The sequence below is a fragment of the Eschscholzia californica genome, unplaced genomic scaffold (assembly GCF_041429995.1).
Source record: "Eschscholzia californica isolate CP2 unplaced genomic scaffold, dmEscCali1.0.p SCAF_5, whole genome shotgun sequence".
Lineage (NCBI taxonomy): Eukaryota > Viridiplantae > Streptophyta > Magnoliopsida > Ranunculales > Papaveraceae > Eschscholzia > Eschscholzia californica.
In genome coordinates this window covers 18,596,289-18,614,017 of record NW_028238472.1, presented here as the reverse complement: position 1 = coordinate 18,614,017, position 17,729 = coordinate 18,596,289, and the positions used below count along the sequence as shown (strand labels likewise).

At 32.8% G+C, this 17,729-nt stretch overlaps 1 protein-coding gene across 1 annotated transcript; it reads left to right on the top strand.

Moving 5' to 3' along the window:
* The first annotated feature begins 14,711 nt into the window (after nt 1–14,711).
* On the top strand, nt 14,712–16,696 carry LOC147537629 (RING-H2 finger protein ATL52-like). Its single transcript, XM_086643744.1, has one exon. It carries the CDS (start codon nt 15,143–15,145, stop codon nt 16,388–16,390), a length of 1,248 nt encoding a protein of 415 aa, XP_086499870.1. The 5' UTR covers nt 14,712–15,142; the 3' UTR covers nt 16,391–16,696.
* Nucleotides 16,697–17,729: the final 1,033 nt, after the last annotated feature.

The following is a 17,729-nucleotide window of genomic DNA, read 5'->3' as shown; positions in this document are numbered from 1 at the left end:
TTACACAAATTCGACTACACGTAATCTTAAGACAATGTCTATTAGCGAAAGAATAAACAAAAAATATAAACATGAAGAATACATAAATACATAGTTTGCCATAAGACAATGGTGCTTCTGCAAAAAAATTCTCTCTATATAAATTTGAGAGGAGATGATGAAGATGAAGTAGTAGAAGAAGATCAAACTAACTTAGGGTTTATGAAAAAAGAGGGGTGTCTCCAAATAATACATCTAATTCTAAGAGGATTTGAGTGAAAATAATAGAGAATTGTCCCCTTAGAAAATGGTGTCCAAATAAAAAATATATTTTTTTGATTGTCTACATAAGATAGTTGTGCATATAAGAAAAACTGTTGTCCACGTATTGGCGACCGTAAATATTTTTCGCATTGACAGCCAAAGTAAATAAATGTCGGAAGAAGTGTGACCTTTACGTTAGTGAAGTAAATTTCAATTTCAACCCATAGGAAGAAAGCAACGTCTCCTTCTCCTTCATAAAGACTACTTACCCAATTGAATGGATTGAGCACCTACTGCCTATCTTAGATATGCCATTTCATTATCAAACTACTGAATTCAACGTTTGTACAAAAGCTCCAAAATATCAATTCAATAACATTTAAATCCAAACCACCTAACAAAATAGAACAAGCACCCATTAACGTCCTAATCACCCATTTTTTTCATGTTAGATACACCTACTTTCTCTTTCAACAAAAAAAAAAAGATACACCTACTTTCTCTCTCTCATCTCTTTCATCCCCGAAGTCCAACCTTTAGTACTATTTCAAGTGATGTACTCAAATAGCTATTATACTATTAATTCTTAATGATAATTTCATCACGATTAGATCCTGAGAGCATCTCCAATATAAACGTGAGAAATTTTTCATAAATCATGAAGTGTTAAGTGCAAAAATTCGATCACTAAATTGGCCTTTTCTATTTTCTTTCTTGTTTTTTTTTTGTCGATCACTAAATTGGCGTTTTCTATTTTATTCCTGACGTTTTCTATTTGGTCATCTAAAAGCAATCTACTAAGAAAAGTTTGGGATATGCAACACTTACAGGAAAAACTCCAAAATTTATCTTTTACCTATAAATTACAAAATTTAATAAACTACTTGGGTGGCACTTAGAAATTTTTGTTTTCACTTCATTCTTAGAGTTTCAAATTAAGTTTTGCATTGAAGATGATTTTTAAATAAAAAAACACTAAAAAAAATCTCATATTGACACTCTAAATTTTAAAGTTTGATTTTGACACTACATATGCTCTAACCTCACTATATTTTGGCATTTTGAATTTAATATATATTCTCTACCTTATTATATTCTCTATTTTTTCTTCAAAACGTAGTCTCTAGAAAATCTCTACATTATTTTGGAAATTTTATGATTTTATTAGCTTCAAATCCACTAACTTATTGTCTGATAATTGTATTCAATATAAATGTATTGTAATCTTCAAAAAAAAAATATAAATGTATTGTACAAAATATAACATAAATATATAATATATTAACAAATAGATATATTGCATTAAAAGCTGTTACAATCTAATATTTTGCTTGTACTTAAAAAAGAAATTGAGAGAAAATAAACTTTAAACCAACTCACTGTTATAAATAACTCACTGTTTATATGTTACTTAGCACGCCTCTTTCTCTCAATCTTAAATGAGATACTAAAAGTAAGTATATATAAAGGTACGGTGAAGGTATTATATACAATGGAATGAGAGGATGAGCTGTAGAAAAGCACACAAAATTTGAAAATTATTATTCAGGTCAAAATGTGTGCAAATACTAAATTACCCTTTTTGTCATTTTGTGTAACTAAATTATTTTATTTTTTTTTAAACTTTAAATCGACATAACTTTTGTTTGAGATGTCGGATTTCTATAAAAATTATATATTTAGAAATGATTTTTCATTAGCTTTCTAACAAGATCCACTTTCAATACTTTTTTTCGAAAAAAAATCCAAAAAAGAACGGGGTTTTTTTCCTTCACGTTTTTCTGCAAACGTGTTTGCAAAAATCTGTTCTGCAAACGTGTTTGCAACAATCTGTTCTGCAAACGTGTTTGCAACAATCTGTTCTGCAAACGTGTTTGCAACAATCTGTTCTGCAAACGTGTTTGCAACAATCTGTTCTGCAAACGTGTTTGCAACAATCTGTTCTGCAAACATGTGTTGCATAATGTAAACTGCAAACTGTGTTTGCATAATGTAGATTGCAAACATGATTTGCAAGTTTCGCATAATATAATCTCGAGTTACCCATCTTGCAAATTTGATTTGTTAATCGAGAATTTGAAATAAGAGTGTATTTATGAAATCTTGAGTTTAGAATTTATTTAATCATGCATCATATGAAATTCATGAAGAAATTGTGCGGTCGACTTTAAAATCAAACCTTCAAAATTCTTATTGTATCGAAGTCCATAAACCATCATTTTTTCAAGTTTTTGATAAAGAAAATTACGACCTTCAACTCCAACAAACTAAATTCCTATTCGACATACTGTCAAATACTACTCTTGCACATTCAACTCTTTTGCATTTACTATACATGTCTATCAACGCAGTGCTAAGAATTGAACTTGAGTTCAAGAAGTTCTTAATAAGTGATTCGTGGCCCGATTTTCCTTCCTTTATCCTGGCTGATCTGCCACATGCAGTGAGAATACTTACTACTGACCTTTTACTCTCTTTAATTCTCGTCTTAACCATTTGTGTTAATAGCTTCAATCCGCATCTTGATTCCCAGCTTTCAAGTATCCAGAAATCATGATGTTCCAAGAAATGACATCTTTAACTGACATTTCATTGAATATCCTATGTGCAACACCATTATATCCCAATTTTACATACCCATTGAAACTTACAAGTTAGATCCAATGAGATAAGAAGTCCCAAAGATTTCTCTCTTCGATTGTTGGTAGAAGAAGCATCTAAAGTAAGTAATAAGAAAAACAGTCTAGTAGACATGATTGAGAAGAAAGTGTAAATAATTTCATTCATCTTCTTCTGAAATTAGGGTTAAATTTAGGAACTTGAAGAAGTTTAATATCAAACATCCCAATTTATACCAAAAGTTTAAAAGGGGAGATTACCCAGTTTCGCAAATGAACAAGATTTGAGAGCTTGGTGAAAATTAGGGGTGGAATTGTCTTCCTTAGTTGAATCATTGTCATCTACTGAATGAACCTGGAGTAAGGAAGTACTAATCTCAACAACAGAACATGATAAACCGATATTAAATGTATAAAAAAATGAAACCCTAATTAACTTACCATGGTATTTTTGGTGGCTACAAACACATTCAAGGTGGTATCCTTTAAACCCTCCTACGCAAGAAAAAAAGACCAAAATATTTCAGAAGAAGATATTTTAATAAAGAAGAAGATAATAATTTCAAAGTTGTTGATCTATATTAGGTTTTGCTTGATTTTTTTAATGTGATCAATGGAGAAGAAGCACTTAGATGAAGAAGAAGAACCGAGATGAAGAACAAATAATCCTAAAAAAATATCACGTTTCTTAGAGAGAGAGTTATTTAAGTAAGAAAGGGTATTTAGGGAAGGAAAAGTAAAAAAATACCTGATTTATAATTACTCATATTATTTTGAACTTAAGGACTCATTACTTATAATATTTTAGCAAATTTTGATTAATAGAAAAAGATACTTGTTTTTTTAGTTGTTATACATAATATTTTGACCTATACAATCATTAACTAAAGGTGAATTTAGTCACTAGGTGGCAATGCCAAATTGCTTATCTCGTTGAGTCCTCCACCACCTTCTTAGTGCCATGCAAATTGCTTAACTACAAAGAAAATAGAAGCTTCCATGGGTAACTATATGAGCACCTTTTATAACACTAAACACACCCATTAGATAATTATGTGGACAACCATTAATATAACATTCCCCCTTGGATGACCACCATTGGAAATAATTATCTCATTAAAAACATGAATGCCGTTGGATATGCAGAAATCTGCCTCGTTAAAACCTTGCCAGGAAAATCCATTGGGATAAAAACTGGACGAAGGAAAAAAGAGTACAGAGCGTAGATATCCAGTACTAGTGATGTGAAAATCTCCAAATGATAATATTCTCCCCCTGATGAATATTATATCGTGAAGCGGTATAAATTTACACAATCTGATTATTCAAGCTTCGCATTCCGATACCTTCTACTAGTTTTCTGAACGTTGTAGTAGGCAGAGACTTTGTAAACAAGTCAGCATAATTCTCACATGATTGTATTTTCTGAATATCAATTTCACCATTTTTCTGTAGATGGTGCGAGAAAAATAACTTTGGTGAAATGTGTTTCGTTCTGTCACCTTTAATATATCCTTCTTTGATTTGGGTAATGCAAGCCGCATTGTCTTCATAAATAATGGTAGGTGACTTTGTAATTCCGAGAAGATCACATGAAATTCTAATGTGACTGATAATAGACCTGAGCCATACACATTCTCTGGTAGTTTCATGAAGAGCAATAATCTCTGAGTGGTTAGAGGATGTAGCGGGCATACTTTGTTTAGTTGATCGCCATGAGAAAGTTGTACCACCACTAGTAAAAACATAACCTGTTTGTGAGACTCCTTTATGTGGGTCAGATAGATATCCTGCGTCAGTGTATCCTGTTACTTGTGAACCATCAGATGAATTCTTTGAATAAAATAAACCCATGTTAGTAGTTCCTCGAAGGTATCGAAGAATATGCTTTACTCCCATCCAATGTCGTTTTGTAGGTGTCGAACTGAACCTGGCTAATAAATTTACTGCAAAAGAAATATCAGGTCTAGTACATTGAGCCAAATATAATAAAACACCGATTGCACTTAAATATGGTACTTCAGGACCAAGTAGTGTTTCATTATTTTTCTTAGGACGATAAGGATCTTTTTCAGTATCCAGAGATCTGACAATCATTGGAGTACTAAGAGGGTATGCAGTATCCTGCGAAATGTTTTCAAAATCTTTTCTGTATATAAATTTTGATGGACAAGTATGCCACTTTCACTTCTCTCAATTTGTAAGCCAATGCAGAATTTTGTTTTTCCCAGGTCTTTCATCTCAAATTCTTTCTTCAAATATTCCGCAGCTTTTGAGACATCTTCAACTGTCCCAATTAGATTTATATCGTCAACGTATATTGTAATGATAGCGAATCTAGTATATGATTTCTTAATGAACACACATGGACAAATGAGATCATTTATATATCCTTCCTTAGTCAAGTATTCATTGAGGCGATTGTACCACATTCGCCCTGATTGCTTTAAACCATATAAAGCTCTATTAAGTTTTAGTGAATACATGACACGTGGTTTTCCTTCTGGTAGTTTGAATCCTTCAGGAATTTTCATATAAATATCAGTATCTAAATTGCCATATAGATACGCAATAACGACATCTAATAGTTGCATGTCAAATTCTTCTTGAGCCGCCAGGCTGATTAAATATCTAAATGTAATTTCATCCATAACAGGAGAATATGTTTCTTCATAATCTATACCAGGTTTTTGTAGAAAACCTTGTGCCACAAGTCGTGTTTTATAGCGAATGATCTCATTATTTTCATTGCGTTTTCTTACAAAAACCCATTTGAATCCAACTGGGTGTACATCTTTAGGTGTGAGAACCACCGGTCCAAAAACATTACGCTTATTGAGTGACTCGAGTTCTGCATGAATTGCATCTTTCCATTTTGACCAATCAGGTCTTTGTCGACATTCCTCAATAAAGCGTGGTTCATAATCATCATTTTCTTTCAGAATTGAGGTTGCCACCGCAAAAGAGAATACTTCATCGACAATTATTTCATTTCGGTCCCACACGTCTTTCGAACACTCATAATTTATAGAGATTTCCTCATTAGTAGTTATCTCTGCCTCATCAAGGGTTTTACCCTTTGCAAGGGGTATTTGTTCGGGAAGTGTCGGTGTTTCATTAATAGTTTCTTCTAGAGAACTATTATTATGTGATTGGTTCTTCCTCTTTCTAGGGATAGTATCTTTAGAACCAATTAGTCATCCACGTTTCTGGCGTGTCTTGGACGACTCATTTGCTATAGCATTTTCTCCTAGTCCTTCAGGAATATTAATTCGTGCACGAGCATTAGCAGCAGGGATATATGATTCTGTTACTCTTGCTGCATCATTAAATACATCTGGTAGTTTATTTGCAATGCCTTGCAAATGTATTATCCTTTCTACTTCTAGCTTAGATTGATTTGTATAAGGATCAAGATGAGATAAACTTTGTGTACTCCAACACAATTCAATTTGTTTGTTATTCACTACAGACGAATTTTCTCCCCCTGATGGCGGGAAAATTGTCTCGTCAAAATGACAATCTGCAAATCTTGCAGTAAAAGTATCACCTGTCGTAGGTTCTAGATACCTGATAATAGATGGTGAATCAAAACCAACATATATCCCCAGACGTCGCTGAGGTCCGAATTTTGTCCGTTTTGGAGGTGTAATTGGCACGTGCACCGCACATCCAAAAATACGTAAATGCGCTATGTTTGGTTGATGACCCAAAACAAATTGCAAAGGAGAATGTTGACCATTCGCTGTAGGTCGTAGACGGATCAAAGCAGTAGCATGTAATACTGCAGATCCCTATGCAGAAACTGGCAACGTGGTTTTCATCAACATTGGGCGTGCAATCAGTTGTATATGTTTTATGAATAATTCTGCTAGACCATTCTGTGTATGAACATAAGCTAGAGGATGTTCAACATCAATACCAACTAATATACAGTACGCATCAAAAGCTTTTGATGTAAATTCGCCTGCTCCATCAAGGCGTATGGACTTAATCGGAAAATCGGGGAAATGAGCTCGTAATCTAATAATTTGGGCAAGCAACCTTGCAAATGCATTATTACGAGCAGACAAGAGATTAACATGAGACCATCTAGCAGAGGCGTCTATCAATATCATAAAATATCGAAACGGTCCACACGGTGGGTAAAGAGGACCACATATATCTCCTTGGATCCTTTCTAGAAATTTTAAATTTAGGAGATTCGATATGAACTTTTGTATGAGATGGTCTTACAATTAATTTCCCCAATGAGCAACGTGTACAAGTAAAATCCTTGTCTATTAGAATCTTTTGATTCTGTAGTGGGTGTCCCTGAGAATTTTGAATTATTCTACTCATCATGGTAGATCCTGGGTGTCCTAAAAGGTCATGCCAAAGTGTCGTCACACTTGGATCATAAAACTTCTGGTTTATGACAACATAAGATTCGACCGTTTTTATCCTTGTAATATACAATCCTGAGGAGAGAGTTGCCAATCTCTCGAGATCATGCTTCTGACCCGAAGCAGTTGATGTAATATATAAATATTCTTCATTATTTTTATCTCTAGTCTCAAGGTGATAACCATTTCGACGTATGTCTTTAAAACTTAACAGATTCTTCAAAGATCTGTTTGAATACAATGCATCATCAATGGTTAACTTCGTACCACTTGGTAATATTATGATTGCTTTGTCAGAGCCGTCAATGAGACTAGATGAACCAGCGATAGTAATCGCATTAGCCTTAAATAATTTCAGAGTCAAGAAGTACTTTTTACTTCGAAAGATGGAATTTGTGGTTCCACTGTCTGCCAGACAAATATCTTTATCATCTCTCAACATTGTACTTCTAAAATTCATACCTTAATGAACATAAAAGAAAAATAAACATAAGATATTGATAGAAAACATGTAAATTTTATATATTACATTGCTATATAATAGTCAAAAAGTAAAACATTACAAAATTTACAACAACTAAAAATATTATAAAAACACTTCTAAGGTGAGTTACGAATTCGATTAATCATTTCGTCAAACTCATCATCGAGTAATTGATCGAACTCATTACTAGTAAGATTTTCATATCCACTACCATAGATATCCTTTTCTTCTATGGGGTACTGCAACAGCGATGCAGCTCCATTCAGATTAATCCCATAATCTGTAATCTTTGACTCGGTCCTGACTTCAGTAAGATATATTTCAACATCGTCAGTTAAATAGTCAGATACATCCATTCTGGTGTTACATGAAGAATCATTGATTTCCATATGATTTGTTTCTACATTGGAAGTACGTTTCTTTAAGGATGCCTGATAAAGATCTACTAGATGTTTAGCAGTCCTACACGTTCTTTGCCAGTGCCCTGTCATACCACATTTAAAACAGGGTTGGTTCTTCATTTCAGAAGGTTCATTTACCACCTTCTTTCCTTTATTTTGCCGATTATATGACTTGTATGTGTTAGCCGAGTTATTTGTCCATCAACCTCGACCTTAGCCACGACCGCGACCTCTAGAACGGTAACCACCGCTTCTGTTATCATTATTTTGATCGTCACCACAATCATTTTTCTCCGAATTTTTATCGTGGTAGTTGCCACGACCACGACCCTTTTGGTTACATTCCCGTCTTTCAATAGAGACGGATGTGGAATATGTTTCAGAAAAGTTAGTGTATCCAGTTGGACGGACTTCTGTATTTTTCATAATTACTTCCCTATTTTGTTCCGCAACCAAAAGACATGAAATTAAATCCGAATGACATTTAAAATTTGACATTTAAAATTCATGTTTCTATATTGTTCTTGCAAATTCCAATTAGAAGCATAAAAAGTTGAAAATGTTTTCTCCAACATTTGTTCTTCACTAACAGGAAAACCACAATGTGTCAATTTTGTCGTTATTTTAAACAGAATAGAACTATATTCACAAACAGTTTTATAATCCTGTAGTCTTAGGTGTAGCCAGTCATTTAGGGCCTTAGGAAGGATAGCTCTTTTTAAATGATCAAAACGTTTCTTAAAACCAATCCATAGTAATAGAGGGTCTCTCGTATTTAAATATTCTGACTGTAAGTCTTCACATAGATGATGTCGGATAAAATTCAGTGCAGCCGCACGATTCTGAGAAGTTTCGTTATTACCCTCCGCTGTGGTTTTCTTTAGATTCCTTTCTTCTAAATGAGATTCAACATGCAGAGCCCAATTAATATAGTTCCTTCCTGATAAGTCAAGAGCTGCAAAATTTATATTAGTTAGATTCGACATTTGAAAAGTATTAATACAACTTACTTTGATCTTCAGATAGCTTTCAAAACCACCCCTCGTCTATGACTGAATTTCTAATTTGCTTGTGGAAACTATCGTGCTGATAACGTCTAATATTTTGCTTGTACTTAGAAAAGAGATTGAGAGAAAATAAACTTTAAACCAACTCACTGTTATAAATAACTCACCGTTTATATGTTACTTAGCACACCTCTTTCTCTCAGTCTTAAATGAGATACTAAAAGTAAGTATATATAAAGATAGGGTGAAGGTATTATATACAATGGAATGAGAGGATGAGCTGGAGCTAAAAGTGAATTTAGTCACTAGGTGGCAATGCCAAATTGCTTATCCTGTTGAGTCCTCCACCACCTTCTTAGTGCCATGCAAATTGCTTAACTACAAAGAAAATAGAAGCTTCCATGAGTAACCATATGAGCACCTTTTATAACACTAAACACACCCATTAGATAATTATGTGGACAACCATTAATATAACATACAAGACATTACGACAAAACAACTACTCCTGTTATCACGGTAAAATTATTTAATATTTCGGTACGTCGTGGCATCCGGTAAAAAATGATTAAATTGTAAAAAACAATATACTGTAATTTATCTTTTAGTTTTGCATTTTTCAATGTACTTTAGTTTGTTATTTCTATTAAGGAAAATTTAATTATGTTAGATTTAGTAATCAATATTATTTATTGAACTATATTATTTATTAATCAGATACCAAATATAATGGGGATATAAATGTCAATTTACGAAATCTATCAAAGATCCAAACACGAAATGTACGGAGATAGAAAAAAATATTAGTTTGATGTTATGATTTTGACAAGTGAATAGTAAGTGTTCAAATTTGGAGGTTAAATACAATCCTCAAATATAAAAAAGACCTAGAACGTGTAGGCCGGTGAGAGAAACGTGGCCGATTTCGCCTTTAAATTTGTTAGGGGAAGGGGATGAAAGGTTTCAAGATCTTGTTTGTCCTTGGTTAGCTAGCAATGAAGAAAGGAGGGTGATAGAACTTCGAGTATATGTAGCTTGGTTTTTTTGGAAAGCTAAAATAAATGTATGTTCGAAGGGAAGAAACCGAATTGCTATTTGGTCACTCAGGAAGCCTAGGCTATGCATAAAGATATCTCATGTTCACCCAACTATCGGATGATTACGAAAGACAATAAAACTAACATGGGTCCAAAGTTTTGGGTTCCACCGGATAGTTCAACTCAATGTCAAATTTGGATGCATCATTTGTTGGAGAAATAGTTGCTTTAGCAGCAGTGTGTAGAGGAAAAGATGGGGTATTTATTTTGGCAACCACTTTTCTTGCCTAGGTCTCGTCAACCTTGGAAGCTGAAACAAAAGTAGCGAAGTTGGCGGCAAATCTAGCCTCCCTCGTTCCTGAATATGAGTGTGTAATTGAGAAAGACGCTTTTGTCGATCGTTAAAGCATGCTTGTCAGACACTGAAGTTCGGAAACTTAAAAATTGCTCAGTTTTGTTTTTTCGCGTGTGACAAAATCAAGTAGTTCTTTTGTTAGCTGAAGTCCTCAGGATGCTTTCAATTTAAACTTAAACCAAACTAAAGAGATCGCTAAGAACCTTAATTGTGTTGTAAGTCCATTGGCGGCACATATAGTGAGTATTCTTTCGATAAATTTTAAGAACAAAATTTATGGTGGATATTTATTGTTAATATTTATTTTCATAATAAATATTTGCCAAATTTATTCTCAATATTTATTTCCAAAGTTTATAGTTGTCAAGACCAACATACCAAATCAGTAGTTTTTATCCTAAAAATGAGATTCCACTATATCTCTCTATGTTCTTACAATGTTTTTATCTCTACAAATTATTTTGTCTTGAAAATCATTATGAATATTATATGTATGTTGCTTAAATTTTGAAACTTCTTAAAATATTTATTTAGTTCTAACGACATACTTAAATGTAACATTTTTATCACTTTTTTTCGTAAGAAAAGAAGTTGAACTTCTCATCACCGCAATCTTCTTGTCATAAAAAACATAATGAAATTTGATAGTATTTATTTTGCTAACATTTTCAGTATTTTCTGACATTTTATTGATTCCATTAGCATAATATTTGTGTCATATTTTATGAATTAGTTAGAGTATGTAAGTAAAAGTTTGATTATTTTTATAGCATTTTATTGATCCTAACAACATTCTTAAATATAACAGAAATTTAAAATTTTTTCTAGCATTTTATTGATTTTAAAAACACAATTGTTTACTTGCACTAAAAAAATACTTCTAAGTTTTCAAAACAACTTAGGTGATGAATCGGTCTCACAACAATAATAATGTATCATATGTTTTCTGACTTACTTACATTATGTTAACTAAATTTTAACATTTCTTTAGCATTTCCTTGATTCTCCTGTATTACTTAAATTAGGAGAATAACATTTTAAACTTTTTTCTAGAATTTTCTTTATTCTTATATAAAACATATTTTTTGGGTTGTTTAAATTAAAACAATTTTTAACATTTTTCTCGCATTTTATTGAGTTTAACAACATAATTATATATAACACGTGCTATTACTTGTTACAGCAAGTGAACAAAAATTTGATTATTAATCTAGCATTTTATTGATTCGAACAACACAATTAGGTATACCATGTTTATTGAGTTACTTAGTTTAGATTAACGAAATTTTCAACTTTAGCCAACAACCCTTGGTTGGAGTGGTAAGAAGTATAGTCTTCCACCTTAGCGGTCAAGGGTTCGAGGCACGCTGAACAATTAAAAAAAAAATTCAAATTTTTTCAGGCATTTTACTGATTTTAACAACCAAATTATATCTTAGGAAAAATATTCAATCTTGTTTTCATCTAAAATATGCATGTAAACTAATATATTTTGATGACATTTTCATTATTTTTGTAGCATTTTATTGATTTGAACAACATAATATGCTTTGTTAAATTTTTGCATAAATTTTCTTCTAGTATTTCTTTGATTTTTTGTATAAATTTTGGCAACTCTATCAACATCTTCTAAACTTTGAAAAATCGATCATATTTTTACAAACATAAATTAGTTGGATAACTAAAGAATATTGTCGACATCGTTGTGGTATTTCTAGCATTCCTTTAATATCTTCTAGCATTTCCACTATCTCTCTACATTTTAAACGTCTTTCACGATATTTGTACTAAAATTTAAAGTAATTAAAATTAAGATAAACACATTAAAACATAATCAATTCCAAAATAATTCATTACAGGAACTAATAACATCAAGATTTTTTTTCCATTTATCCTCCACTTCATCCACGAACATCCAAGTTCATTCAACCTTCATCATTTGCGATTGCATTGTTAAATCTTTGGCTAACATCCTGTGTGAAAAAGACTTATAGTTAGCTTTGACCACAAGTTCATCCTCGTGCAGGATCACATACAACCACAATCTCGCCCATAGCTTTGTAAAATATATTAGTGTTCAAACAAGTGTTTGTAATTTACGGAATAATAAAAAAAACGTAAAAGAATCGAAATGTAAAACTTCATAGAAAATCTGTACAGTTGTCGATAAAGTCATTTTAAGAGTAACAACGTTATGTTAGTATAATATATTATTTTTTGTCAGAGTTCAGGAAATGTTGGTAAAATTTCCACAATTTATGCAAAATCAATAAAGTGCTACAAGAAATTTGAGGGTGTTGCTGACTGCAAAAGAAACTCGCTCATTCAAATTACAAAAGGTAAATGATTTTTGTGGGTAAGTCAGAAAATTATAAAACGTAAATTTGTTGTTAGAATCAAAAAAATGCTATGTAAATATGCGAAAAGTTTGTAATATATATAAGTAATTTTCATGCAAATTTTCGAGAGAAAACAAGATTGTAGAGTGAGAAACAACGGGACAAGATGTTTAGATTTTTTTTTTAAAAAAAAGATTGATATCCTAGCTTTAAGAATAAGAACAACAAAACCAAGCATGGTGTAATAATCTATCGTGAAAGAAAATGAGAATATAGTAAAAAGAGATCTATAATCCATTGAGCACCATGTTCTTCTTCTTTTCTCCAGGTGAAGACTAAAAAATATGGATGAATTTTCTCTGCAATTTCTTTAGGTTTTATCTCGGTGAACTTAAGAAGAGAGGGTTATGGTCGATTGTTTAAATCAAAAGATTAGGGAAACATTCCTTTAAAAAAAAAAGATAACTTTTTTTTTATGGATAGAAACTTCTTATTCAAGAACTATATATTTTCATGAAACTGAAAAGGCTATTTATATCTTCTAATATGGGTAATTTTATTTAACATGTGATAGGTTGGGTAATACTAAAGAAAAGAGAGGGTAGACATGTAAATTACTCCTGGTAGATTTATTTTCTATATTTAATATTATCTTTGGATTCTAAACCCATTGACCTTGGGATTTTGGACCTAAGAGCATCTCCAATGCAACACTCAATCTTAGAAATTCCGAGTGCCACTTAGGATTTTTAGAGTTTTTTTAAAAAAATCTTCTCCAATGCAACACTCTATTTGGATCTCTAAGATGACGTGTCGAGGGTGGAATAGAGATATATCTCAAGAGGACACTTTATTTCTAGAGTGTCCTCTTGAGATATCTCTAATTGTCCAACTCATCAATATTTGATTTTCAACCAATAGAAATCGAGACATTTCTATATTTTCTAAAATAACTAATTATTTATTTACAAAAATAACTATGTCACATAAATAAATAAGATAAGTTCAGAGTTTTGCATTGGAGACAAAAAAAATTGAGGATCTCTATTAACGCCACCTAGGAGTGAGAATCTCAAATGGAACTTGACACATAGGATGAATAGAGATTTTTTTTGAGTTTTGCATTGGAGATGCTCTAAAACCCATCCCCCGTAAAAAAAACTCAAAAAAAATATCTGGAGGTTAAATATTTAAAAATCTCAAACTATACTGAAGTATAGAATTAAGAAAGTAAAATTGTCAAGATCCACAGAGAGCTCAAGGCAAAACGATTGGTTTAGTCCAAACAATGGGTTGCCTTCATCAAGGGCATATTTTCACTCCTCAAGGAAGCTTCATCCAGTCCCTGGTAGTGTTGAAGTTGTATTTCACCCTCATAATCTCTATGATTGTGGTGAAGATCTGATTACCAATACTAATTTTAGTAGTGAAGAAAAACATGAACAAGTCAGTGGAGAGAAAGAGTTGGAGAAAGGAATGTGTGGGAAGAGTATACCTATTTTTTTCAGAAGAGTTGCTAGTGTTGTTGCCAAATTGTTCCATATTTTTTTTTAGAGGAGTTCCATACTTTATCATAGATTTTTTTTGTTGAAAATACTTTATCATAGATAGTGTTTATAGATACGTTTTATGAACATAAAATATAATGTGATAATCGGTTAAATCACATTTAGTTTTTTTCTTTACCAAACACTACGTAATAATTTTTGCAGATGCAAAAATTCATCAAACGACGTCATATCAAACGACTGTAATAGTTTATGATAAAGCACTTTTGTTTAAGCTCTGAAAAAGAAGTTATTGAAATGAGCAATATATGTTCCCAAACGAGTCCTTGTAAACAAATACACACTTCATTGACCTTCTGCTGCTAAAAACAAAACAAAGAAACTAGTGTCCTACTGAAAGCGAAATAAAACCTTTTACTGTTTTCCGCTGACCCATTTCTCACGTGGGTAACATAACGTCTAACTATGCTTGGTGCAGAGGTAACCTATTGAACTTGCATTTTCACTAGTAATTTGATGGAGGTAATTTAACCCGCTTTTTTGTAGGTTACCAAGACTGTACTCCAGAAGTCTTCATCAACTTCATCAATTCAGGCAAGAAGAATGGGTACTCAAAGAAAGAAAGGAGTAGGAACCTACCCATTGTTCATGACTTGTTCTTTTTTCCTTTTCTGCAAACCCTAACTCAACCAGGTGAAGGTAATTCTTGATTTCATTCATATCTTTATCATCCTGTTTTGTTTGTGTTTTGCTATTTCTTCTCTAATGGAGTTCAATAGTAGAAGATTGTTATTTCCCCTAAATACAAATATAACTTTGTGTTCTGTTTGTCATAATTGTATTTATTGTATTCCTGATGAACCCCTCTCCCCACCTCCTGATTCTCCTCCTCTTTATGATCCTCTTTTCTTTCCACCATCTCTTTCTCCTCCTTTTGATCAAGTTTCAGAAAAAGTAAAGCAACTCTCACCTTTTCTAATTGCCATAGTTGTCATACTTGCTAGTTTATTTCTAATAGCAAGCTATTATGTAATTTTAGTAAAGTATTGTTCAAATTGGAGAAACCCAAGAAGAAGATCACCTCCAGAAGAAAATACCCATGAAGAATTTATAGATGAGAATCATGGACCAATTTTGGATCACCCAATTTGGTATATCACAACTGTTGGTCTTGAACAATCAATTATTAATGCAATTAGTGTTTATAAGTATAAGAAAGGTGAAGGTTTAGTTGAAGGTACTGATTGTTCTGTTTGTCTCAGTGAGTTTCATGAAGACGAAACTCTTCGCCTCTTGCCTAAATGTAGTCATGCTTTTCATCTTCCTTGTATTGATACTTGGTTAAGATCTCATACTAATTGCCCTCTATGTCGTGCTCCTATTGTGATCAACTCGGCTCGACCTAATTCGACCGCGATTGTGCCTAATCCGAATGCTGTTGTTCCTAATTCAAATGCTATTGTGCCTAATAATTTGGGTGTTGGGGCAGAAACCCGGCCTGAGATTTCGGAGAATGAAAGTGGGTTGGTAACGGATCGAACCATAGTTAGAGTAAATAGTGATTTAGAGATGGGGCTTGAGGATGATGACGACGAAATAGGATTAGATGAAGGAAGAAAAGATATGGGTCTCATAAAAGAAGAGGAGCCTTATCTTCAAAATTGTGAATTTCGGGTTCTAAGGGATTTGGCTGATAATCGCCGTGTGGTGGAGGGAGAGTTACAATTACAACCTGTGAGGAGGTCCGTGTCATTGGACTTTTCGCCAGCTTCTATGTTTTGCTTTTCTATGGCTAATTCTCCCTCAGAAGAAGGAGAAGGGAGTTCATCTGTTGAAGTAGTGGAAGAGAAGAATCCAAATTTGGCAATTATTTCCAAGAGCCCAGTTTTAGGTCCAACTATAGGAAGATTGCTGCAGACGGGGCCTGTTTCCATGAAGAGATCTTTTTCAAGTGGTGGGAAGTTCTTTCTGTCGAGAAACAATCAAAACCGGAACTCGATTCTTCCTCTGTGAGATCCTTTCTCACTCTTCTTCTGTCATATGTATGTATACTTTATGTAAGATATCTTGCAAAGGTTAGATATCTGAGGTAACCCATTAAAAGTTTGTGGGTTTCATGAGAAAGATCAATAAACCCAATGTAACGGCACCTTTGGGTTCGGCAGTGATAAACGTTAATGCAGTTTCAAATTCCTATATCGAAACTTGCAAATGTCAAAACTGTAGCAGTAGCTTATTTCTAAGTTGTACATATAAACTCTTACTCTCGTTTATATAGTATACGGATTGAATAAAAGGACGAAAACTTCTTCGAGAAAACTTGTTGTAATGCTTCTAACTATAATTGTTATCATATGTTAGAAATGTTTCGTGCAGACTTACGTCGCTTTTTTTCTCCCAATACTTGTGTGTACTATCTATTGGAAAATTTATAAGATAGCCCTTTCTCTTGATTATGTGGAAGTAGATAGACTTAATTCTTGTAACATGGAGAGTACTACATATATCAATATTTGATATTTGTTACTCATACTAAGTATCGGATATGGTAAGTGGAAAATGTTCGCTCAGAGCTACTGACACACACACATATGTTATTTCTTACTTATTAGATCATTCTTTCTTTACTTCATGGTCCTTGTGTCACACAAGATGGGTGTGCAGAACCTCACAGTTTACACACTGAAGTGAATAGAGCATTCATCAATTCGAACATCTATGTGTCTGATTCGGCAAAGAAACAACTAAAAAAGTAATTCCATGCTACATATGCATAACCTAAGTTTATATAAATGCAGTTTAGAAACCTTGAAAACTTAGATACAACCTTGGCCTCTAAAACAATTCCATTTATGTATAAAAATTGCAAATTATGATGTTAATGGGTACTATTTTAGAAACCTTTCAAGTTATTGAATTGTGTCAATTCAGTGATTGGAAAACTTCTACTTTTAGTAATTCACTTTCTCTCAGGACTTGGAATGATTTGATGTTGAAGTAATTTTGTTGGTCAATCTTGAAGTTTGGATGCATACTGTGTAGTGTATTAAATTTCTGTGAATATTTTATTTGAAGCTATCTGAGATGGATGATCTTTTAATTTTGGTGTTCCTCTTGTTGCGTGGAATACTATTATATTTATCCCAGAGTATTATGATACTCTTTCGAATTCTTTTGATTGTATAATATGTAATTTTGTTTCAACCACCTCTGGAAAATAAAGACTACGATGTTACGTACATATTATACGTACTTGTTTAGACATCGGTGTTAAGACCATAAAATACGAGTCTGGTTTTACGTCTTGTGGGCTATACAATAGTGGACCAAACTGGTTGTGCCAAAATTTTAA